The following is a 25426-nucleotide window of genomic DNA, read 5'->3' on the forward strand; positions in this document are numbered from 1 at the left end:
CAGCTAAGTAAATTGTTCCAAAGATAATTATCTGGACTAATATTCATCATTTTGGGAACTCTGTTTCTCCCTCTGTTGGTAATTATGAAACATGTATGTGGATGCATATCTTTAATACATAAATCAATGTTTGTGGACTTATTGTGATGTCAATTTAGCTGAAATTAGAATATTTTTAAGATGATTAATAACCTAAGAAATTCAACATTCAAATTGTATTATTGGGAGTAATAGACAATATTGTTTACTTACATTTATCTTATCAGATGACATTAATGCTGAACCAAACAGCAATCAAATATTTCTTTCTTCATGGGTTCCTGGATCTTCATAGCTCAAGGATTCCACTCTTCATGTTCCTCCTCATTATCTATGGAGCCACCTTAGCTGGTAATCTTTTAATCATCATATTGGTTTCTTCCAATAGTCAACTTCATTCCCCCATGTACTTATTTCTCAGTCATTTGTCCATATGTGATGTGGCTTTAACCACAAGCGTTGCTCCAATCATGCTTCATGTAATACTAAATAGTGGTGGCACCATTTCTGTATCCAGCTGCATCATTCAGTTTCATAACTTTGCTGTAGCTTCAATTACAGAATGTCACCTTCTCACTGTGATGTCGTATGACAGATATTTGGCCATCTGTAACCTTTGCATTATTCTACCACAATGAATTCCCTCATTTTGTTTCCATCTAGTTGGGTGGTGTTGGGCATTAGGCTTCATGATATCACTTATCATTGTCATCCTGATGTCTAACCTATATTTCTGTGGACCCAATGTTATTGACCACTTTTTCTGCGATTTTGCTCCTATTGTTAAGCTTTCATGCTCTGATACATCCATTTTGGAAATGACAGTATTTAGTATTGCCACTCCTGAAACTGTTGTAGAAACACTGTTCATCATATCAACCTATGTCTGCATTACATTTTCTATATGTAAAATGACATCTGCTATTGGGAGACAGAAAGCCTTCTCCACCTGTAGCTCCCACCTTGCTGTGGTGTGTGCGTATTATGGAACTCTAATTACTGTTTATGTATCTTCATCCAAAGGACAATCATCCAGCATTAAAATGATTTTATCTCTTCTGTATACAGTGGTAACTCCATTATTTAATCCAATTATCTACAGCCTGAAGAACCAAGAAATGAGGACTAATATGAAGAAGAAAATGGACAAACACATTAAGGAATCAAAAATCTACTTTTACATGGGTTTATAATATAGACACCGGACATATATCAATAAGTATATCTGGTACACAGTGCAATGTTGTAGTACTAAAATGAAGTGAACTAAACAGATAATTGAACAGGTTCTTGAATTCTTGAATGGGGCTTCTCTGTGCTTGGTTAACAAAGTGGTTTTGTTTTTATGAAGTACTCTTAATATATATTATATTCCGACAAAGTACCCCTCCACTGGAATGACCTCCCCATGCTCTATCTGACTGTCCCCCTATAGTGCACCTTCAAACGGGAACTTAAAACTTCTCTGTTCCTCAAAGCCTACCAGCCGTCCACCTAACCATCTCCATGCTTGATCTCCTCACCTCCTCTTATCCTGTCCCTGTACTCACTTCTCTTGCACTTGATCCCCTCCACTGACTCTCCCTTGTGCCTTCAGTCTGTTTTCCTCCCTTTAGTATGTAAGCTCTTATAAGTAGGACTCACTTACCTTCTGTCTCTATACCATTTATTTTCCTCCAGTTTCACTGTACAGTACTAGCTATGAATGGAGCTATTGAATTCTTGGGGGAAAATGTATCCCAGCTGTGATTTTCCGGTGGGTTTGAAAAGTGAGATGTTGCCTGCAGCAACCCAATCACATTCTAGCTATCATTTTGTAGAATGTACTAACCAAATAATAGCTAGAAGGGGTATCAATCAGTTTCTAGCTATTATTTGTTTAGTACATTCTACAAAATGATAGCTAGAATGTGATTGGTTGCTGCAGGCAACATCTCCACTTTTCAAACCCACCGGAAAATCACAGCTGGATACATTTTCCCCCAAGAATTCAATAGCTCCATTCATAGCTAGTACTGTACAGTGAAACTGGAGGAAAATAAATGGTATAGAGACAGAAGGTAAGTGAGTCCTACTTATAAGAGCTTACATACTAAAGGGAGGGAAAACAGACTGAAGGCACAAGGGAGAGTCAGTGGAGGGGATCAAGTGCAAGAGAAGTGAGTACAGGGACAGGATAAGAGGGAGGTGAGGAGATCAAGCATGGAGATGGTTAGGTGGACGGCTGGTAGGCTTTGAGGAACAGAGAAGTTTTAAGTTCCCGTTTGAAGGTGCACATATTAGGGGACAGTCAGATAGAGCATGGGAGGTCATTCCAGTGGAGGGGGACAGCCCGGGACAAATCTTGATTTCTGGTGTGGAATGAAGTGATCAGAGTGGAGGAGAGGAGACGGTCATTGGCAGACCGCAGGGAACGTGATGGAGTTTGAATAGAGAGGAGATTGGATATATATGGCTCAGTGGAGTGAGAAGGGGCCTTGAAGGTGAGGAAAAGGATTCTGTGGGGGAAGAGGAGCCAGTGTAAGGCAAGGCAGAGGGATGAGGCAGGAGAAGTGCATGATCTTGTCACTATACATATAGTGATAAAAACACTGGATAGTGTTTTTGGGCAGGTATGTTGGTCTGAGGTTTCTAGCTTACATGTTTTAAAAACTCCAGGAAAATGTGTGTCTTTGTTTAAACGGCTTGCTAAGGACTTTTGGACTGTGGTAATAACTGGTAAAGGGTTTCCGGATAACAGAGGGAAGGAAATGGCACGAAGTAACATAAACGCTAATGTTGCACGGAGAGAGAAAAATATTGAGTATAGCAAGAGTTATATTAGTATGTTGGATGGAGCTGAGGTTCAGCCAATCAGTGGTGAGCACTAGGGAGTGGCTATACCTGGGAAGAGTTAATACGTCAGGAAATATATTTAACTTGCTCGTCTGTAAAGTTCCTGGTGAGTATATCCTGCCCTGCTGGCCTGGTGAGTATATATTGTGCAAGTGTTTTCCATTGTTTTATTGTATTTGTTTTTTTGTCTCTTTTTCCAGCATTTTGTTTCTGTGTTTTATACTTCTTTACAAACTTCCCCTCCATTTTGTCCCCTTCTTTTGCCTCTTTCTTTCTTCCCTCATTCCTTTTTTATCCCCTTTTTTCCCCTCTTCCGTTTTTTATTTTACCCTGCTTAACCTACCATTCCATTTCTATCTATCATGCTCCGAGCTAAGAGGGCCGTGTTCCCCTCCTCCACCTCTTAGAGGCTACGCAAGTGCCCCCGGCCAGTGCTAAGCGTAGAGTCCAGGACTCACAGCTGAAAGTGTCCTCTGCCCCCTCGCTTGCCGGGTTCCGGACAAGCGGGGTGAATCTGCCGCAACCTCGGCGGCTCGAAAAGTGTCTGCGCACGCACGTCACAGTGCTCGCGTGCAGACTCGGGTGCAGCTGGACGTGCATGTGCATATGCGCACAGTGTCCCCGGTGGCCATTGTAGGTGCGGGCGCTCGCGATCTCTCCCGTCACTAGGCAATAATGCTGGGGAGGGGGTTAGACATTGTTAGTTTAGGCTACCTTTAATCCCAGTCCCCCCTTGGATAAATGCCCCCCAGGTTCTTATGCAGTAGGGGCAAGTGCACAAGTGCCCCCCCACAAGTGCCCCCCAGCTCCTGTTCCTCAAGTGGTCAACAACCCCCATTCTGCTTTTCGCCCCGGTGTTCCCAGCCCTTATCATTCTAGCCTCCCCCCTGTGGCCCCACAGCCGCAGTTTTCTTCTGCCCCCTCCTTGTCTTCATGTTTAACCTCCTGCCCTTTGCACCTCCCTCTTCCCCCTGCACCCCCGTGACACAATTCCTTGCTACTCCTCAGTTTCTTGCCCCTCCCCTTCCCCCCCACGACTACTGCCCCTCCTCTCAGTTCGGCCCCTTGCAAGGGTGCAAACCCTTCCACTGGATGGTGTCCTCTCCCAGGTCTCCCACCAGCAATAGGCAGTGGGTTCGCAATGCATTATGCCCTAAATTTCCCTTCTGTCCTCTCAGCTCGTCCTGCCCCCCTTTCCGTTGGTCACATGTCCTCTTGGTCAGTGGGTCAGGGACCTAGTCATACACCTTTCTGCCCTTCTATCAATCAATATTTTCTGTGGCAAAGCATTAGTTTCGGCTGGGTCCCGCATAGCCAAAGCCCCCCTCCCCCCTCTCTCCCCCACCTCTTTTTTTTCCTTACCCATTTTCGCACCCACTTTCAAGGGCTTCTTCCTTGCTATCCGCCCCCCCCACCTCTGCTTATGGTCTCTGTTTTTCTGTTCCTATCTGTGCCAGCTCTCAAGCATTAACCATAAGTGCTTCTGCTTCCACAGCTATGGAGCTCTGTTTTTCACCGCGATGTGCAGATGGTGGCTGGTGGTCCGGGTTCAGGGCAGGATCGTGCACCCTCCCTGACGGGTTCTCGAGTAACTTCCTGCATGGTTGCACCAAATTTAGTTAACACGGTACAGCAATCAGGTCCGTTAGTGGTTGCTGAACCTAATTTGTTAGGGCATACTTCGGCACGGCCATTTGTGCGGGAACTGCTGCTCTTGGTCCAGGGAGCTCTCTTTCTGTTTCCTCCTCTGCAGGTTCGGACGGGCATATGGCATTGGGACAAGGGTCCAGGCGCGTTTCTAATGCGGAAGCTGCTTCCACGCCCACTCCGGGGTGATCTTCGCCCGCCGCCGAGCCAGGGTTTGCGAGTAACAGCTTCCTAGACGAATAGCGGCTGATGATGTGAGATTGACACTCGGGCAGGGTGTTGTAGGCTTCTAATTGAGAAAGTGGCTGAGTTATGTGGTAGGCTTAATTTGTTTCACGTGTGGTCGCAAGGGATTTGAGGGTCATCGCCTTAGAGATTGGAGCATAAATTCCTGGTGTGATAATTTGCTAGCAATAATCAATAGGCCACCTCCCCTCCTGCTTTGAGTTATTGAGACATTTAATTGTCCATTGTTTAACTTGTAACATGGTTTTTAAGGCTAGACATGATTCTGGGTCTCCTGATAGGTTTGTGGATGTTTTGTCTTGTCTGGATTCCTTAGTTCCCGATGGTAACAATGTCGGTGTCCTTGCTCCGTTTTTGTCTGGTGGTTTATAAGTTCGGTTTTATAGACGTTGCAAATCATGGGTAGCGCCAGGCTTTTTGGAGAAATATAAGGAGATCTGATCAGAGCTCGTATTGAATAGTCCTGTGCGAAAGTTAGCAAGGCAGTTAAAATAATATTTCATGGAAGTAGAGGGCGATCCGGCAATTAAGGCTTGTTTCCCATAGCTCTATAGATCAGATAGGGTGCACTGGTCGGAGATAGGGATATCTTATCTGGAGGAGCAGATTTTTAGTTCTCTTGTTTGGCTTTGAGAAGTCTCTGCGTCGTTATTTATAATTGTAAGTTAACTATTGTAGGTAAGATTATAAGAAGGGCAAAATGTCAAACGATAAGCGGATTATGGGGTTATCGATGGAGAGTGAGAGCGGACTCCATCCATTAGGCCCATTTCAGGTCTTTTGGGCCTCCAGCCTAAAGATAGACTGATTAGCACTTGCACCTGTGGAAGGGTGTTAAAAAGCAGTCAGACTAGACATCCTCTTTGCTCTGCCTGTGAGAAGGGACTGCAGAGTCTCTATAAGAGAAAGCCTGAAAATTGTTCAGTGTAAACTATATCTCTGAAACTTCTAATATTTTCTTTTATTGTTTGACAGTCAGTGTTTATTTTGAAATTTATCTTTAATTTTTGCTGCTTAATAAAACTGGCTGCGGCCAGTTGTACAAAAACCTGGGACTTGTTTGATTTCATGGCTGTTGTACACTTCCATCTGCCCCAAGAGATGGCACCTGTTCCCCTAAGCCAGCTACACTATATATATATTTATATATATAAAAGAAGAACTTTGTTTGTTGGCAAATATTTTCAACACCCCTGCACCGATTGGGATGAAACCAACGCAAGGTGGTCCAGTTGGATTCTGGCCAGGTTTTATGGGGGTTAGGGTCCCGGTTGGATCTTCTGTTGGTGTATGCTTTGCAGAACTTTCACCCAAGGAGCCTGTTCTGAGCCTTCCATTGGATGAATTTCGACCAAAACTTCACAGACTATTAAAATTGGATCGCAGAAGACACATTAGGGGGCTGTGGTCAAAGTTGGTTTTCCCATAGGTTTATGCTGGCCAAAAATTTGAACTGAGGAGCCTGTTATGAGCCTTACATTAGATGAAATTCGACCAAAACTTCACAGACTATTAAAATTGGATTACAGAAGACATATTAGGGGGCTGTGGTCAAAGCTGGTCTTCCCATAGGTTTATGCTGGCTAAAAATTTGAACTGGGAAGCCTGTTCTGGGCCTTCCAACAAATGGATTTTTAGTCCAAATCATCCAGTGGAAGACTCAGAACAGGCCCCCTGAATCAAAGTTATGCTCAGCATTCACCAAAGGGAGGTCCGACTGGGACCCTAACCCCCTCAAATCCTGGCTAGGATCCAACTGGACCACTGTGCATTGGTTTCATCCCAATCGGTGCAGGGGTGTTAAATATAATCGCCTACAAACAAACAAACGTCTTCTGATATATATGTATATATATATATGTATATATATATAGATAAATATATTTAAACACGGGCAACATTGGACACTTCAGCTAATATATATATACTAGCTGAAGTATGAAGTATCCGATGTTGCCCGTGTTTAAATCTTCAAGTTATTAAGATAACAGTGAGTTGGATGTACCTGTCAACATTTTAAAAATAATAAGCACCTCAGAAGCTCTTACGACATGCCCGTTAGGTGGCTGCACAGTATTGTTTTTGGACTCTAACGCCCTTAAAACTGGGCGAGATCCAACTGGACCACCTTGCACTGGTTTTACCACCTTGCACTGGTTTCATCCCAATTGGTGCAGGGGTGTCAAAGATATTCACCAACAAACAAACAAAGCTACAAGAAAACTTCTTAATATATATATATATATATATATATATATATATATATATATATATATATATTTATATGTTTTTCAAATCCATTCAGGGGAAGGTGAAGAACAGGTTCCCCGGGTCAAAGTCCAGGCTAGGTGTGGTAAATAGAGGTATTAATATCCCCTCGTTTCTTGCAAGCTGTGGACTATAAAGACTTATACTTTTTCTAGCCCTCTGGTTCCCCATATTTGTCAGTCATATTTAAACTTGTATATATTCTATTTGCAAGTAGTTAAAATGTCTGCCAGAATGGTTTTCTTATCTTGCAAACTAGTCCATTGTCTCAGCCTTGGCAAAAGGATTATTGTCCACCAGTCGTGTATGAATGTACATCACACCAGGGTGTTTCTTGTATTTGTTTAGCTGTGTGTCTGGGTGTGCTAGCATAGGGAAAAGGTCAAAAGATAGATGACTACATTATATATTTAAATGTAATGTCTCTAGATTGTAACCTTACTTGTTTAAACAACTTCTGCTATATAGCCACAGAACAATACCTGTCCTTAATTGTATCAAGAGCAAATCATCTGCTATCTGTGAAAAGGTAAACACAGAAAAGGACCAATCAGGCAGGTCCTGGAACTCCAAGGAAGGTCATTTCTGCCTTCAAATTCCAACTCCAGAGAACAGCAAATTGGCATTCATAACCCAGTGATAGCTGAAGTCAGGCTAGCGTTGGGTCCCCGGTCTCTGCTGTTACAGGAAAGGGACAATTGGTCCCAGGATTACTGCCTTTGCCATGAACTACTTCTCCAGGTTTTGGGGAGCTATATGTCTGCCAAAAGCGAAGTGATTCAGGACTTGCTGGTAGCCTCAAAGGAGAGAAGGGGAGAAGCTTGAATGGATAGACAGCAGTCTCCAAGAGTGGCTAGGATACTGGTAAGGTGTTTCCATTATACCCTGTATGTTGTCTGTGCCAGACTGTAGTATTATTGGCAAAACAAGAAACTATGCACCTCTGTGACAAGGCCTCTTCCACTATCAAATCAAATTTTCACTTCAGTCATCTCTAAGAAGCTTCAATCAGCTTTAAAAAATATCTGAAACTTTACCCATCTCTAAAACTAATAACGTATAATAATGAAATAAATTACAAAATTTTATTTTAAGATAGCAAAAATGAGAATTGTATTGGGAACAGACTCAAGTTATTGCAAATCTACAAAGAGCTGGTTTAATATCCCAAAGGTGCATGGTCTGTTCCCCTATCAATCTTCCTTTAATCCCCACACACAGGCACTTGGAAGTCTTATAGGAGCCTGCTACAGTGTTTTATGTGAGGCTTCTTGACTGTTTAACAGGTTACTTTGTTCTTGTTTGATTAGTTTTACATTTTGTTCACATTTGCTAAGGCTGAAGATTGCAAGAAGTTTTGTTGCATTGATGATCAAAAACCAAAGCCGGTTACCAGACCACCTTCATCAGATGAATTGCAGTTCACAAGAACATTCTAAGGATCTTCAGGATCTTCAGAATAATATGGTTAGTTTCTCTGCATACAGTGTTCTTACTGCTCTCCCAACAAAAAAATCTGTAAATATGTAAATTTACATTCAACATAATTCAACAACTTTACACTGAAGAAAACCTGTAAATTTACTAGATGATTTTTTTTTAAAGTCTATTCAAAATACAAATTAAACATCGATATGAAACATCAATAACATATTGATAAAATATGTATTTTAAAGACTCGTTCACACTTTTAGTTTATACTTTCACACCTTAATAAATGCTTGAAATCCACATTAAAATAAGCAATAGGTACAATTCCTACTGTATAAAACTTTTAAACTTCTGATGACCTATTTCTCACGTGATACCTGGATTGCACTGGGAAAGATACAACAAAGTTTTCAACCATTTTTATCCCTTTTCCAGCACATATGTGTGAAAGAGCTCTTATATGTAAGTGAAATGCAAGCAAAAGAAATCCAAAATTCATAGTGTTTTATAGGGAAGAGGGACAGAGACTTTGTAATCATTCACAGCAGTCATGGCCCCAGTGCAGCTTGTAGTCTACATTCTGTACCCCACAAACACACACAAAGTGGGGGATTCCCTCAAAAGCAAAATAACCTACCAGTAAATAATTAGACTGTGGGAGATCACTGGAGCACCTGGAGGAAACCTACAATAACACAGGGAGAACATACAGAACTCCATACAGAAGGTGACCTGGTTATATTTAAAGCCAAGGACCCCAGATCTGTGGACAGCAAAGTGCTGTTGTGGTGACATCACATTATAGTGGACCGTACTATTCCATACATGGAAACGTGGATCTATAGATGATTCCAGTCAATACCATGTAGGCTGGGAGCAGGGAGCTAAGTTTCCAGGATGAGTGGAGTAATGTGGGTATTAATCAGTGCAAATGTGTAGATAGTGTATAAGACAACAGTGTTTCCATTATAATCCTCAGCATAGGGGGTTACCAGTGCCCAGGATTCTCCAGCTCAGCCAGACACAATAAGTAAGATATAAAGAAAAAACGTGACATTGCCATTTCTAGCATTTCTACTCTCTGCTATTTGCTGAACAGGGCTCTACATAATTCCCTGTATGAATATTGTGGTAAAATCCATACCTGGAATTCCCACCCATTTAAATCCTGTGCTTCCCCCTGTAGCTCCTCTGCCCCCGGTCAGGAAACAGTATTAGACTTACGCTTCGTTGTCAGTTTACCTTTGTGTATTTAGCAATGTGAGGCCCTAAATAGTGACAGTATTCTCACATTCTATCACCGTGAACCCATTACTGTAAAATATGACAATAAAATGTAATTTTTGTGTAGAATGGAAATAATTTTGCTAAGTAGATGAACTCTATAGGTAACTTATATAAACCATTTCTGTCAGCTGAACCTCACCATTTCCCATGTCATTTCATTAGTAGAACTAAAGTATATGTTGATATTGATGATACTGATTTTTCTTTATTTGGATAATGAAAACTAGCGATTAACATAGGATATTATTCAGGTATATTGTGGAGTAAACTGGAACTATATAAAGAAATGTGAATAACAATATAATATTAATAGTCTAGAGCTGGCTTAGTGGTTAGCACTTCTGCCCCACAGCACTGGGAACATGAGTTTGGTTCCTAAACATTACCTTATCTGTGTGGAGTTTGTATATTCTCTCCGTGCTTGCATAGGTTTCCTCCAGGTGCTCCAGTTTCCTCCTACACTCCAAAGACAGACTAGTAGGTTAATTGGCTGCTATCAAATTGACCTTAGTCTCTCTCTCTCTCTCTCTCTCTCTCTCTCTCTCTCTCTGTGTATTTTAGGGAATTTAGACTGTAAGCTCCAATGGGGCAGGGACCGATGTGAATGAGTTCCCTGTACAGCGCTACAGAATTAGTGGCGCTATATAAATAAATGGTGATGATGATGAGGTAAAGGAGTTTTTACTTTCAAAAAATCTTACCCATTTAACAAACAACAACAGCTTATCTAATAGCTCCAAAACTAATTAACTGTAATAACCTGAACTATCAATTTGGGATAACAATTTCTCCATCTGTTGTAAATTTTGAGACATAAAACTGTATACGTTTCTCAGAAACACAGTGCAATGTCTGTGGGAGGATGTCGATGTCAACCAGCTGATGTGAAGGTTGTCTCTTTCTAAGTCTTTTCATAAACTTAAAGCTTCAAAATTCAAATTGTGTTGTTGACAGAGAAGACTGTGTTGATTTATTACATTTGTCCCATCAGATAACCTTAAGGTTGAACCAAACAGCAATCAAACAATTTTTTCTTCTTGGCTTCCTTGGTCTTGAAAGCTCAAGAATTCCACTCTTCATTGTCCTCCTTATGACCTATGGAGCCACCTTAGCTGGTAATCTTTTAATCATCATTTTGGTTTCTACCACTAGTCATCTTCATTCCCCCATGTACTTCTTTCTTAGTCATTTGTCCTTATGTGAAGTCACTTTCACCACAAGCGTTGCTCCAATCATGCTTCATGTAATACTAAATAGTGGTGGCACCATTTCTGTTTCTGGCTGCATCATACAATTTTATGCCTGTAGTGTAACTTTACTTACAGAATGTCTTCTTCTCACTGTGATGTCGTATGATAGATATTTGGCCATCTGTAAACCTTTGCATTATTCTACCACAGTGAATTCCTCATTATGTTTCCATATAGTTGGGTGGTGTTGGGCATTAGGCTTCATGATATCACTTATTTTTGTCATCCTGATGTCTAACCTATATTTCTGTGGACCCAATGTTATTGACCACTTTTTCTGCGATTTTTCTCCTCTTCTTGAACTTTCGTGCTCTGATACATCCATTTTGGAAATGGTAGTATTTAGTATTGCCACTCCTGAAACTGTTGTAGAAACACTGTTCATCATATCAACTTATGTCTGCATTGCAATTGCTATACTGAAAATACCATCTGCTACTGGGAGACAGAAAGCCTTCTCCACCTGTAGCTCCCACCTTGCTGTGGTGTGTACGTATTATGGAACTCTAATTGCTGTCTATGTATCTCCATCCAGAGGACGAACATCTAACACTAAAAAGATTTTATCTCTACTATACACAGTGGTTACTCCATTATTTAATCCAATTATCTACAGCCTGAAGAACCAAGAGATGAAGGCTGCAATTAGAAAGAGGATGGACAAACATATTTTGGAAATCAGAAATGTGCTTTCACATCGGATTGCTACATAGATATGTCTGAGGTTAACTGTATATTAATCTGGTATACAGTGCATTGATGTGATAATATAATGAGATAAATTGAACAGGTCATTTTGGTTAGCTTGAAATCAGAGGTTCTTGAATTCTCGAGTGGGGTGTCTCAATGTTTACAATGTTAACAAAGTGGTTTTGTTCATAGTAAGTACTCCTAATGTGTGTACATTTGATCAGTATTCTGTAATCTGAGAAATGTATACCATACCACTCATTATGCCTTTAATATAGTTTGGCATATGTTTTTTTTACAACAAATATAATGGTAGTACGAATTCTATTTAACATACTGAAGTATTCTTTGAATCTATCTAATTTGCTCATTGAGGATCATGTACCACGGGATGAGAATTTATGTCTTAGAGAGTCAATTTGAAAATTGAATATTTTTACCTACTCTTGTATTGGGTTTTTTAAATTATAAAATGTGTTCTTTCATCCTGGTTTGTTCTGGTATTAAATAAGTACCATGTCTCTGGTCGCTTTCTAGAAAATTTCTCAATCTGAATTTTTTCCACCAACAGCATTTAGCATATTATTGGTGCTACCTAATGAATAGTGTGGGGCAAAAAGCTTTGAAATCTGGAAATTAAATAGTTACAATTTAAATATAATGATAACTGTAGGAGTGTGTTTTTTGTGTTGCTTTAGTAATCGGACTACCTCCAGAAATGGTTGTGTGTGCAAGAAAGGGGAGAGGTAATGATGGTAGGCAGCTAATACCTTCCTGAGGAATGTAAAATATGATCAATATTTTACATGCATTTCTCTCCTCCAAGCCTGATGGGACTCCAATGTTCAAGGTAAGGTTGGGCTCCACTAGGCTATTTGCTTACTTTGGAATATCTAAGTAAGTGAAACAAGAATTACACCAGACCAACTCAATTAATTTCCTCAATTGAGAGGCTCATCCCATTCAAACCTGATGACAGCAGACCGGCAATCTAAATTAAAGGATTTTCTTATTAACATAATACCAGGTCAGAAGATCCACAGATTATAGCCTTTTTTTTTTATCAAACTAAAGGGATACTTCTTGTATTTTTTAGTTAGAATTTGTTTTAGGCAGTTTATATTCATTGGAACAGCTCCACCACAGATATATTTTTATAAGCAGTCCTCTATCTCTGGCATATTATTATTATTATTATTAATATTATTATTATTATTATTATTATTATTAGCTATGTCAGCTATGACTTAACAGAGTACATACAGAGAACATAGTATTTCAGATAAAGAAGCTAATGACTAGACATTGAGTTTAAGTCATAAATAATCCCTGATGGAGTAGACCTATTATCAAATAGGTTACTTTCCACAGGTTAAGAGCAACACGGACAGAGAGGGGAGGGGGGTGGGAGGTAGTGTGGGAAGAAATGAGGTTGAGATGTAGACTGAGAAGGATTGGCTGAGGGCTTTATATGTGTCTGGGGGGCATTTGAATTGGAATATATAATAAATTTTGTGTAGCTACTGATAGAGAAAGTAAGCGAGATAGAGCAGCAAAAGAAAAAAAGGGCAGTCATTGGCATTTTGGAAATTCTGAAAGAGAGGCACAGGAGGAGTCAGGTAGGCTAGAAAGGAGGAGTATTACAAGAGATTACATTAGGTGAGATATTATAAAACAGTGAATGAGGGTTTTGGATGTTTCCATGGTATCACACGCCGAACCTGCACTTGTGTCCCGGCATACTTACCTGCTCCAAGCATGTCTCCTTCCCGATGCAGACCGCCGCGTCCGCCTGATGGCAGCGGACATCTTGGATTCGGGTTTGTTCATGCGCAGACCCGATCTCCTTTTAATCCCTCTCCTTCCCTATTATTGGTGCACCATTCACCATCAGGAAATTTAAGTCATCTCACTCTGCACTCAGGTGACTGTTGTTTGTGTCAAACCCTGACAGTGTATAAGACACCTTCTCGGTTGCTTTTCAGTGCCACTCATCCACAACTATCACTTCCTCATGTTCAACTCACTTTTCTAATGATTCCTTGGTTGCTGTTCGGTGCCACTCATCCATAACTATCACTTCCTCGTGTTTAGCTCAGTGTTCCAGTGATTCCTTGGTTGCTGTTTGGTGCTACCCATCCACAAGTGTCACCTGCTCGTGGGCAGCTCCCTGTTCCAGTGAATCCTTGCTTGCTGTTCAGTGCTTTACTCTTCCACCGCTATCTTCTCCTCAAGTCTACTTCTCTGCTCTGCTGCATCTCTATATGGGTCTCGACTAACACTCTCTCTGAGGGTCCCAACCTGTGGGGCAGTGGCAATAAGATGGTTCATGAAATTTTCACCCTTGCTGAATATTCTATGGTTAACTGTAAATTATATTATTAGAAAGTGGAAGTGTTTAGTAACAACAGCATCTCAGCCACGAAGCAGAAGAAAAAAAAATCACAGAGCGGGGTCAACGACTGCCAAGGCGCATGGTGTGTAAAAGTCACCAACGCTCTGCTGATTCCATAGCTGAAGAGTTCCAAACTTCCACTGGCATTAATGTAAGCACAACAACCGTGCACCTTAATGGAATTGGTTTCCTTGGCCAAACAGCTGCAAGCAAACCTTACATTACCAAGTCCAATGCCAAGCGTCAGATGGAGTGGTATAAACCACACCGACACTGGACTGTGGAGCAGTGGAAAAGTGTTCTGTGGAGTGATGAATCACGCTTCTCTGTTTGGCAGTCACATGGGCGTGTCTGGGTTGGGCGAATGCCGGGAGAACGTTACCTGCCTGACTGCATTATGCCATCTGTAAAGTTTTGTGGAGGTGGGATAATTATATGGGGCTGTTTTTTCAGTGAAGGGCAAACTTAATGCTTCAGCATACCAAGCCATTTTGGACAATGCTATGCTTCCAACTTTGTGGCAACAGTTCGGGAAAGGCCCTTTTCTATTCCAACATGACTGTGTCCCAATGCACAAAGCAAGGACTACAAAGACATGAATTGATGAGTTCAGTGTGGAAGAACTTGACTGGCCCACATAGAGCCCTGACCTCAACCACATCGAACCCCTTTGGAATGAACTGGAACGCAGATTGTGAGCCAGGCCTTCTCATCCAATATCAGTGCGTGACCTCTTAAATGCTCTACAGAATGAATGGGCACAAATTCCCACAGAAACACACCAACATCTTGTGAAAAGCCTTCCAAGGAGAGTGGAAGCTGTTATCGCTGCAAAAGGGGGACTAACTCCATATTAAACTATATGTATTTGAATACAATGTCATTACAGTAACTGTCGGTGTAATGGACAAGGGTCCAAATATGTTTGTTCATACAGTGTATATATATTTATATATATGTATATATATTTTTATATATATATATGTATATATATATATATATATATATATATATATATATATATATATATATATATATAAATATATATATATATGTGTGTGTGTGCTCCCTTTTCACAGTTAAAATAGTTCTCTGCACATAACATCGCAATAGTCTGCATGTTACCAGCTAGGTGGTAATCGCTTCCGCGACTACGAAAAATCCGACATCGATTACACCTGCAAAAAAAGAATGATTTCAGCAAAAAACTACATCAATATTGAGAGACTTACCTCCAAAATGACTCTGCAGATATCCGATGGAGGCAGAAGGATGACAGCACCTCCTTCCGACTGGCCCGCTCTCCGGCACCACTGTCTGAAGTCAGTGCGACCTGACTGAATTAAAATTTAAAGATGCAATGTCGGGACCAGGCAGGTTAACTGTTTAAGCAGTTAACCTAAATCAAGGAATTTTCTTATCAAGACAATACTGAATCATAATATACATACAAGATAGTCTGTAGTCATGAAAATAAAGGGAGACTGCTGCTATTTTTCATGTAGGATCTATTTTTAAGCAGTTCAGATTCATTTGTACAACTCCATCACTGATAGTCCTCTGGTGCTAGCTGCTAGGATTAATGCATCTCCTGATATAATCATTTACAAAGATCTGTATAAAGGCTCCTCAATAAATGCAATCCTAGTTTTGTAAATACATACTTAGCTCTGTATGTTCCTTTTTCAGCATAAAAATACCATAAATCTCATCATGAGAAATCACACATGGCTCTGAAATGGTAAGGCTGGTAGTACTAAATCAGAGTGTCACAACAGAGGTATAAGGTATAACACGTTTAAGAGCAGGAGTAGGGAGTTCCCAGGAATGATAAGGCACTTTATTGAGCTGAGCTGAGAAACGGGAAAATATGGTATTGTAAATGCACTCAATCAGACCTATATATTCCTCTGGAGTTGAATACAGCTGGCCCTTGCTTGTATTTAAATACATATATATATAAATAAATGATGATCATGATTTAATTCAGGTGTGGGAATTTAGCAGAGCATTTCACTTTTCTAAATTTCAAGATGGCAACTGGGGATCTCCGGATTCCTGCCAAACTTTGATTGGGGTTGTTAAAAGGGGATTCTTCCATAGCTACAACATAGAAAGAGGTTCTTATCACCTAGACCATAACACCAGGTGCTTTAATCCTCAGTCAGCAACTCTAATGATGCAGATTGTGTGCCTGACAGACATGGTATTGTTTCTTCCAAGGAAGGCTGTCAATTAATGTTACATCTTCGGCAACTATCTATGACCTAATGACTTACCCCACCCCACAGCTATTCATTTTGGTGTCAGCTGGTATAAAGGTGATACAGAAACCCAAATTAGTTTATTAGATTTCCAAGCGATATCGCATGATGTAGATTAGCAAGGATACTAAGGGCTAAATGTATCAAGCTGAGGGTTTTCCGGCGGGTTTGAAAAGTGGAGATGTTTCCTATAGCAACCAATCATATTCTAGCTGTCATTTTGTAGAATGTACTAAATAAATGATAGCTAGAATCTGATTGGTATTACAAACCCACCAGAAAACTCTCAGCTTGGTACAATTACCCACAGGACCGGCTTTGTTGTACTCCAACAGATAGAGGCATCAGAGACGAGATGAATCCAACCGAACACATCAGGATGAGAACCAGGATAGGACAGGGTCTTGATGACATAGGGAACACAGCATTTGTATAAGTAGTGAGTGGTTGACAGTGTCACATGTAAAGGAAAACTAGAAGTGAGTTGTGGGCTACTGATTAAGCAGCTATTAAATCATTAACAACCTAAGTGAGTGTAGTCTCTTTGGAGTATTGGAAACTTGACTGAAGAAGGTCCAATAAGTTGTGGGAGGAAAGAAGCACATAAGGCGAGTGTAGGCAATCCTCTCTAGAACCTCGAAGTAGTAGAGGAATTGAGAGAATGCATTGTAATCTGAGACATAATTTTGGCCAGAATAATTAACTACTTGAATATTGGTGATAAGATACAAGTCTAGAAGAGGAGATTTGAAATGTTAATCCTGGGAGTGGGCCAGATTCAGCTAGGGAATCATGCTCCATGATGAACAGGCTGGTTTGTGTCATATTATGACTGGTGATGTTGAACTGCAGTTTCCCTGGTATAGTGTGACAAGTCCAGCCTGTCATAACCGTGTGAAATTATAGAGGGACCAGAAGCTGTTTGTCCACTCTCATTAGTGGTAACCAGTCCAGGCAATGCTTGGTGGTTCTCGGATAATTGTTTGTGATGTGAACACCATTTATTTTAAACTTTAAAACACCATTCATGATCAGGATGATTAATGTGGTCTTGAGTATGTAGCAGCATCATGACATGCTAAAATAAACTGCTCATCAGTGATATATTTGTTTTGAATGCTGTGAGATGACCTGTATGTAACAAATGTAGAGGAAGCTATATGTCAGGATTCACTAGGATGAGTGGGATCCTTCTGTTCTGCCTTGGATTGGTGGTACTTCACCCAGAGGCATGGAATCTAACAAAGTGGAGGGTTATTACCAGAAGATCCCGCAAGGGAATTTGGGCTTCTCAGCTTCCACCCTGCAGGTCGCGGCCCTCTAGGGGAGTTCCCAGCGAGCAGTGTACCGAGAACCGAGTACGGAGAAAAATGGTGGCACTAGATAGCCACAAATGAGTAGGAGTACTGAGTTATGCTCAGCGATAGTCCACAGAGAGATAATAGATGATTTGCAGCAGTACACTTGGAGAGATGGTAGCGATGATCTGCAGTAGTTACCACTAACGAGTGGAGCAGGTAATAGGTGATTTCCGCAGGGTGCATTAGCTGCTCCCAGGCCAGGAGTCTGACGAGAAGAACCAGCACTAAGAGGAGCTGGGACGAGCCTTATAAATGACAGGAAACCATTGGATGAACGGGACAGGTGAAAATAGGTGAGATGATCACTTGTGCATGTGCAGAGTCGATTGCCGGCCTGACAGTCGGGGAAGAAGCAGAGAATGAGGAATGAATGATGCTCAGGTTACCGGGTGGCAGCTGTGGGTGAGCAGCGTGTGATACTATACAGGTTAGACTGAATTACTAACCCTGATAGGCACTGGCTGACCAGAGGTGCAGAGTCTAACGAGTTCCCTGGTATTGACCAAGAACCGCTACAAGACAGGATGGACTTTGCTGCTGAGAACTCACAGGTTGCGATCCACTGGACTGCCACCAGAATGTAGCATTGCAGATAGAAGAGGGAGCTGCACAAGTGGGTGTGCACTGTAATGCAGCGGAGTGAAGTCAAACAAGCCCAACTTGGTATACGTGGGAGCAGCGGAATAGCCAAACAGTAAATGGTAGAATGGTCACAACTAGCCAATCTCCAGTAAATGTGCGTGCAGAGCAGAAAAAGCAGTAAACAGAAGCAGAGTCAAGGGGAAACCAGGTTCGGTACACAATAATCACATCAGGCAGAGGAGTGGTCAGTACAGGCAAAGGTTCAGTACACAGAGAGTCACAGAGTTAACATACTGGGAAGGGAGACTGAAACTAACACTGGGGAGCAGGTCCAGGAGTCAGACGCACGACAATTAAGTTTCTCTGACACTACACAAGTGTCAGAGTGCAGTTTAAGTAGCTGACTCAGTTTGCCTGCCCCGACAAGTGATCACGTGAGCTGACACCCGGAAGTGCTGGGCAGTAGAGCAAGCAGGGACGGTGCTGGAACCAAGATAGATAATTCTGTGATACTGTAAATGTCTCTGGATCCCGTACATCCCCTGCAAACCTACTCTGTGAGTTATTTGCCCCATTATTCATTTTATGCGGTTTGATGATAACAGGATGTTAGGGTAGAGACCCAGAGAGAAGTCCTTTTTCAGAGACACACAAGTAAGGAGAGAAGAAGGATGCAATAGTATTACTATTACAAAAGATGAACATTTAATGCAAACAATAGCCACTAAAGAGATATACTTTAAATCAAACACCCAAGTGCTCACCACACTCCAAGGAATGATGACAAACGAAACAGTCCTTGGGTTCCAGACAGGCCAAAATAGGGTTAGTATAGTTCTGTGGATCTCTCCACACAGAGTTCCAAAACCTCAACCTTGCTGCTAGTTTTAGATCCCTGTGTCAAGTTTTACGCTTCGTCCAGGTGGTAACCAAGTGAAGTGGTCCTGAGGCAGATACCGGGAGCCTTTGGAACTTCTGGATCAATAAAAACAATAATTTCCTGGCCAAGCTGTTCTTATGATTATCACAGTGGAGAATATAAACTCCCGCTCAAGCAGTCTTTTCAATATCGCAATGGTAATCACAAAACTCCAGTCCAAGCTATATTGTAATATCTCTGCGATACTCTTGATGTAACAGCTCCTTATCAGCGTGATAGGAATCTGAACCCCAGTCTCTCTTCTCCATTAGGCTTACCATGTGAATAGAACCATGAGCAACACCGGATGGAGCAAAGATTTGTGGCAGCAAGATATGTGGGGAAGTTGTCGGTCAAAGGCATAATCAGATGCAGGAATCACAATGGAGCTGGTGAGAGACAAAACTCTACACCAAGCTCAATAAATTCTGGAACATCTCTTAGACCCTCTGTGAGCTCTTTTTAAAGTGTCCAAATTTCCCACGGTAGGAATCCCATCCTGCCGGGATTTTTTCAGGCCAGCTCACCTCAGGATTGGCTAGAATGAAAGTATGGTTTAGAGATGGGATTCTATCCACATGTAGTTCTCCTATTCAGTGCTAGTGCCTCCAAGTCTGTACAGGAAAGAACAATAGTGGTCAAAACTGGTAAATTAGATTACTAATCCCAATTCATTAAGAGCAAATCCTTATTTTGACCCTGTACATGTGTTTGTGATGTTGTAGGGGCTTTAGCAGTCGCTTACTTCCTGTTTATCTGATGGGAGCGGGGTGGAGTTCTGGAAATTGTGCATTCATCCTTATGAAGTCTGCTAGAAGTAATGGGATGAATAGCTGCAACCCACCTGGAATACTATGTGCATTCTTATAATCATCCCCACACTGATTGACTATAGCCCAGGGTTACACAGAAAATGTAGTAGAAACAGGAACAGAAAGATAATATTGTTAACTAGCAGTCCACATACACATACTCTGCTGTGTGACAGATGGGTGATGCATATCAGACCCATGATGTAACATGTGGGAAGGTAATACACCAGGAAGTGTTAATCTTTACAATAAAATATGTTATGGATTTCACCAAGACTCTAGCATTAGTGGACAATACACTTCTTTTTATTTAAAGCTTTGTTTGCTCCCTGAAGCTGAAATGCATTTATATTTAGTTTACACAAATATTTCACATAAGCAGATGCACTTTGCATCTCAATTTATTTTATTTTATGTGATCACAGTGAAGAAGCAGCGTGGTGCTTCTATGAAGATTCCTCACCAAATAGAAGGTCCAGGCAATCTTTAACAGGATTTGCACAGGTTTAGGAGCAGCGGCACAGTGTACACTATGTAACTATATTTTTATTTTTCATATCTCTGGAATTAAATGCAGACACATACAGGGGCTGAACATTACTTCTCCGAACCCCATGGAAATATTTGGAAGGGGAAGAGATGCTATTTTGGCTTCACTGCGCTTACTCCGAATACAGAATCCGAGCGCTTTCCAAAACTTTGTTCATTATTGGGGTAATACAAGTGTCCCCTCTACCAAAAACACAACATTTCAGAATAAATTAAACCCTATCCCTACACTATCCATATTAATTCCATGAAATGCAGATTTACAAATATATCTGATGAATAAAGAAGCAAAATCAAAGACCAGAACATTGAATCACAGAACTTTTCACCTCTGTGTCATGGCCTCTTCCACTGTGAATCACACTTTCACTGCCGTCATATCTAAGTAACTACAATCACCTTAAAAAACATATCTAAAACTTTACTTATCTCTAAAAGTATTATGTATAATAATGAAATAAATTACTAAACTTTATCTTAAGACAATAATCTTGATAATTGTACTGGGAACAGACTCAAGCTATTGCAAGTTTCCAATTAGCTGATTAATTATCCCCAAGGTACGTGATCTATTTCAGACCTCCCTTAATCCCCACACACCGACACTTGAATATCTTATAAGAACCTGCTACAGTGCTACATTATTTTATATCTACATTATTTTATATGAGGCTGATCGACTGTTAAACAAGTAACCTTGTTCTTCTTTAATTATTTTTTTATTTATTAATATTATAATTGCAAACATTATAGTTTTATTGCATTGATGAGCAAGAACCAAAGCCTGTTTCATAAGATGAATTGCAGTTCCCAAGAACAATATGAGACTCTTCAGAATAATACGGTTAGTTACTCTAAATAGTGTGTTCTTAATACTCTATTCCAACAAATATTAAATTATTTCCTTCTTATGTATGGAAAGTACAGGCAGAAGAATCCGAACTTCATAGTGTTTTATAGAGAAGAGAGACTTTGTAATCATTCACTGCAGTCACTGCCCCAGTGCAGCTTGTAGTCTACATTCTGTACCCCACAAACACACACATGAACTGGGGAATCCTGTCAAAAACAATATAACCTACCAGTAAATTATTCAGCTGAACCTCACCATTTTCCCAGTTGTTTCATTAGCAAACATAAAATATATGTTGATATTGATGATATTGATTTTTTTCTTTATTTGGAAAATGAAAACTAGCGATTAACATGGAATATTTGTATAATGTGGAGTATACTGGCACTATATAAAGAAATGTGAAAAACAATAATAATAATAATAATAATAATAATAGTCTAGAGATAAAGCAGTTTTAATTTAAAAAAATCTTGTTTATCTTACCCATTTAACAAAGAGCAACAGCTTATCTAATAGCTCCAAACATAATTAACTGTAATAACCTGAGTTATCAATTTGGGATAACTGTTTCACCATCCGTTATCATTTTTGAGACATAAAACTGTATACGTTTCTCAGAAACACAGTGCAATGTCTGTGGGAGGATGTCGATGTCAACGAGCTGATGTGAAGGTTGTCTATTTCTAAGTCTTTTCATAACCTTTCAGCTTCTAAAATTCAAATTGTGTTGTTGAGAGAGAAGACTGTGTTGATTTCTTACATTTGTCCCATCAGATAACTTTAAGGTTGAACCAAACAACAATCAAACAATTTTTTCTTCTTGGCTTCCTTGGTCTTGAAAGCTCAAGAATTCCACTCTTCATTGTCCTCCTTATGACCTATGGAGCCACCTTAGCTGGTAATCTCTTAATCATCATATTGGTTTCCACAACTAGTCATCTTCATTCCCCCATGTACTTCTTTCTTAGTCATTTGTCCTTATGTGAAGTGACTTTCACCACAAGCGTTGCCCCAATCATGCTTCATGTAATACTAAATAGTGGTGGCACCATTTCTGTTTCTGGCTGCATCATACAATTTTATGCCTGTAGTGTAACTTTAATTATAGAATGTCTTCTTCTCACGGTGATGTCTTATGACAGATATTTGGCCATCTGTAAACCTCTGCATTATTCTACCACAATGAATTCTTCATTTTGTTTCCATATAGTTGGGTGGTGTTGGGCATTAGGCTTCATGATAGCACTTATCATTGTCATCCTGATGTCTAACCTATATTTCTGTGGACCCAATGTTATTGACCACTTTTTCTGCGATTTTGCTCCTATTGTTGAACTTTCGTGCTCTGATACATCCATTTTGGAAATGGCAGTATTTGGTATTGCCACTCCTGAAACTGTTGTAGAAACACTGTTCATCATTTCAACTTATGTCTGCATTGCAATTGCTATACTGAAAATACCATCTGCTACTGGGAGACAGAAAGCCTTCTCCACTTGTAGCTCCCACCTTGCTGTGGTGTGTACGTATTATGGAACTCTGATTGCTGTCTATGTATCTCCATCCAGAGGACAATCATCTAACACTAAAAAGATTTTATCTCTACTATACACAGTGGTTACTCCATTATTTAATCCAATTATCTACAGCCTGAAGAACCAAGAGATGAAGGCTGCAATTAGAAAGAGGATGGACAAACATATTCTGGAAATCAGAAATGTACTTTCACATGGGTTTACTACCTAGATATGCCTGAGGCTAACAGTATATTTATCTGGTATACAGTGCATTGATGTGATAATATAATGAGATACACTAAACAGGTCATTTTATTTAGCTTGAAATCAGAGGTTCTTGAATTCTCAAGTGGGGTGTCTCAATGTTTGGTTAACAAAGTGGTTTACTTCATACTAAGTACTCCTAATCTGTGTACATTTAATCAGTACCCTGAAATCTGAGAAATGTATACCATAATACTGATGATGTCTATAATATAGTTTGGCTTATGTTTTTTTTTTACTATGAAAATAATGGTAGTATCATGTCTCTGGTCGCTTTCTAGGTAATATCTCAATCTGAATTTTCTACACCAACAGCAGTTAGCATATTATTGGTGTTATCCAATGAACAGTGTGGGGCAAAAAGGTTTGAACTCTGGAAATGAAATAGTTACAATTTAAATATAATGAGATCTCTAGGAGTGTGTTTTTGTGTCACTTTAGTAATTGTATTATTGTTTTTTTTTTACTTTCCTTTACCTCATATTTAAAGTTTTGTTTTTTTTAAGAGAGAGGGCAAAAAAGTATTAGAAAATGGAGATATATATATATATATATATATATATATATATATATATATATATATATATATATATATATATATACACACTTTTCCAGCTCCTGTTAATGGTGATCGCAGAGAAGCAGGTCAGGTAGGTGAGTGCCAGACACAAATATTCCACGCTCAAATTGCAATGTATATTTTGAGTATATACCATTGTGACAGTATTAATGCACTAATTACAACCTCTCAAATCTATGGCATATGCACTTGATGAGTCTCACAGTGGTCTGAGTTTGTAGTCATAGACAATGCAGAACTTATAGTAAAGTACAAAGTATATAACCTCAGATGTTAGGATTGCGAGCAGTATAATATTATTGCAACAACACAGTATCACAGGTATTGTCCATCCATCATAACCAGAATATTGTGTGTTTCTTACAGCGAAATGGCCCAAGTGCTGTCAAACTGACTCAATAAAACTTGTTCTTTAATCAATCTGTTCTGGTCGTCCTGTTTGTATGTCCCACATAGAAAGAATATTAAAGAGCAAAATAGTGAAGTTCCGTTAATCAAGGTAAGATAGGACTCAAACCTGTACACTCACATTCTGCTGATGCCACCAGCAGCAGTTCTAGTAGTGTTGGAAATCTTACTTATCACTTTTTAACAGATTTTATATCCTCTGAGACAGCTGCCAACTAACAGCGAGGTATATAGAGTACAGGACAGGATTAGTAAAGATTGCTACTTTAGCCACCGTAAGGTACAACATACAAGGGGTCATGTAGAGTTAGATGCTTTTTACAACTACACATTTACATTTGAAAAACTTATGTCACATTCAGCTCTCAGACTGAGACTTATCTCCCCCTGTTACATCTCTATGCTTAGAGCGCTGGAACGAGAGAGGTAGTCAGAGGGCAGGAGTAGGCATAGTGCAGTGAAGGCACGTTAACGCTCCTTACCTACTGTGCTGGCTGGGAAGTAGATGTAGGTACACCTCTAAGATCCACGTTGATGATGATGATGATGGGCATTTTGCGTACTATTCTGGGGGTGCCTCCCACAGATTATTTCAGGGGAACCACAAGACCACAATATTAGGGGAGAATCTCTCCCCACCCTAATAAATGTGCAAAACTTGACCCATTTCCTCTATCACTAATTTTTATTCCCCAGTGCCTTCCCCTATCGCAGGCTTTATTTGCATCTATAAGGAACAACGTATACCCAAACCACAGTCTCCCTATTGACTTAAGGCCTATCATTTATTGCCTATATTATGTGCATCATTCCACTATGTAGAAATGTTGCCATCCTACTTAATTTTATCATCAGCCTTTATCAGCACAGCTGTGCATAGAATACAATGACTTCATCATAAGGATTCTATTGGCAACAATGAACATCGCTCTATGCGCATATATGTCTCACTATTTGGGTTTGAACCACGCCCCCTGTTCATGATTGGTCAAATCTCAAACCGCTGATTTAAAGAAAGTTTAAAGATGAGGAACATCTGTTCCATTTACTACTCATCCCTGATGAAGCACGCTTGTTGCAGGGGTAACTTATACTCCTAACTACATTGAAACTACATCTACTATATACCCGGGTATTGAAGTGTATAGGCTAAGCAGGGAGAAGATTTCACATCGTGATTCCTCGCTTGCTGAATCCTAACCCTGCCACGTTAGCAAAACAGCTGG

The 25426-nt window shown here is 40.2% G+C and overlaps 2 protein-coding genes and 1 pseudogene across 2 annotated transcripts; all 3 read left to right on the forward strand.

Moving 5' to 3' along the window:
* The first annotated feature begins 443 nt into the window (after nucleotides 1–443).
* Nucleotides 444–1232, forward strand: LOC142150404 (olfactory receptor 5P55-like; annotated as a pseudogene).
* A 7171-nt stretch (nucleotides 1233–8403) lies between these two features.
* On the forward strand, nucleotides 8404–11716 carry LOC142150405 (olfactory receptor 5P56-like). The gene is made up of 3 exons (XM_075205601.1): nucleotides 8404–8502; nucleotides 10590–10643; nucleotides 10745–11716. Exons 1-3 carry the CDS (start codon nucleotides 8404–8406, stop codon nucleotides 11714–11716), a joined length of 1125 nt encoding a protein of 374 aa, XP_075061702.1.
* A 9655-nt stretch (nucleotides 11717–21371) lies between these two features.
* LOC142150406 (olfactory receptor 5P56-like) lies at nucleotides 21372–23177 on the forward strand. Its single transcript, XM_075205602.1, has 3 exons — nucleotides 21372–21419; nucleotides 22050–22103; nucleotides 22206–23177. The coding sequence occupies exons 1-3, from the start codon at nucleotides 21372–21374 to the stop codon at nucleotides 23175–23177; spliced, it is 1074 nt and encodes a 357-aa protein (XP_075061703.1).
* Nucleotides 23178–25426: the final 2249 nt, after the last annotated feature.

Source organism: Mixophyes fleayi, chromosome 4, assembly GCF_038048845.1.
Source record: "Mixophyes fleayi isolate aMixFle1 chromosome 4, aMixFle1.hap1, whole genome shotgun sequence".
In the NCBI taxonomy this organism is placed as follows: Eukaryota; Metazoa; Chordata; class Amphibia; order Anura; family Limnodynastidae; genus Mixophyes; species Mixophyes fleayi.

Bases quoted from the DNA above. Each gene is read 5' to 3' on its own strand.
- LOC142150406 (XM_075205602.1), top strand. From the start codon at position 21,372: ATGAATTGCAGTTCCCAAGAACAATATGAGACTCTTCAGAATAATACG. The intron at 21,420-22,049 runs GTTAGTTACTCT...TACGTTTCTCAG, and splicing joins AGACTCTTCAGAATAATACG to AAACACAGTGCAATGTCTGT. The intron at 22,104-22,205 runs GTTGTCTATTTC...TTGTCCCATCAG, and splicing joins GTCAACGAGCTGATGTGAAG to ATAACTTTAAGGTTGAACCA.
- LOC142150405 (XM_075205601.1), top strand. From the start codon at position 8,404: ATGATCAAAAACCAAAGCCGGTTACCAGACCACCTTCATCAGATGAAT. The intron at 8,503-10,589 runs GTTAGTTTCTCT...TACGTTTCTCAG, and splicing joins AGGATCTTCAGAATAATATG to AAACACAGTGCAATGTCTGT. The intron at 10,644-10,744 runs GTTGTCTCTTTC...TTGTCCCATCAG, and splicing joins GTCAACCAGCTGATGTGAAG to ATAACCTTAAGGTTGAACCA.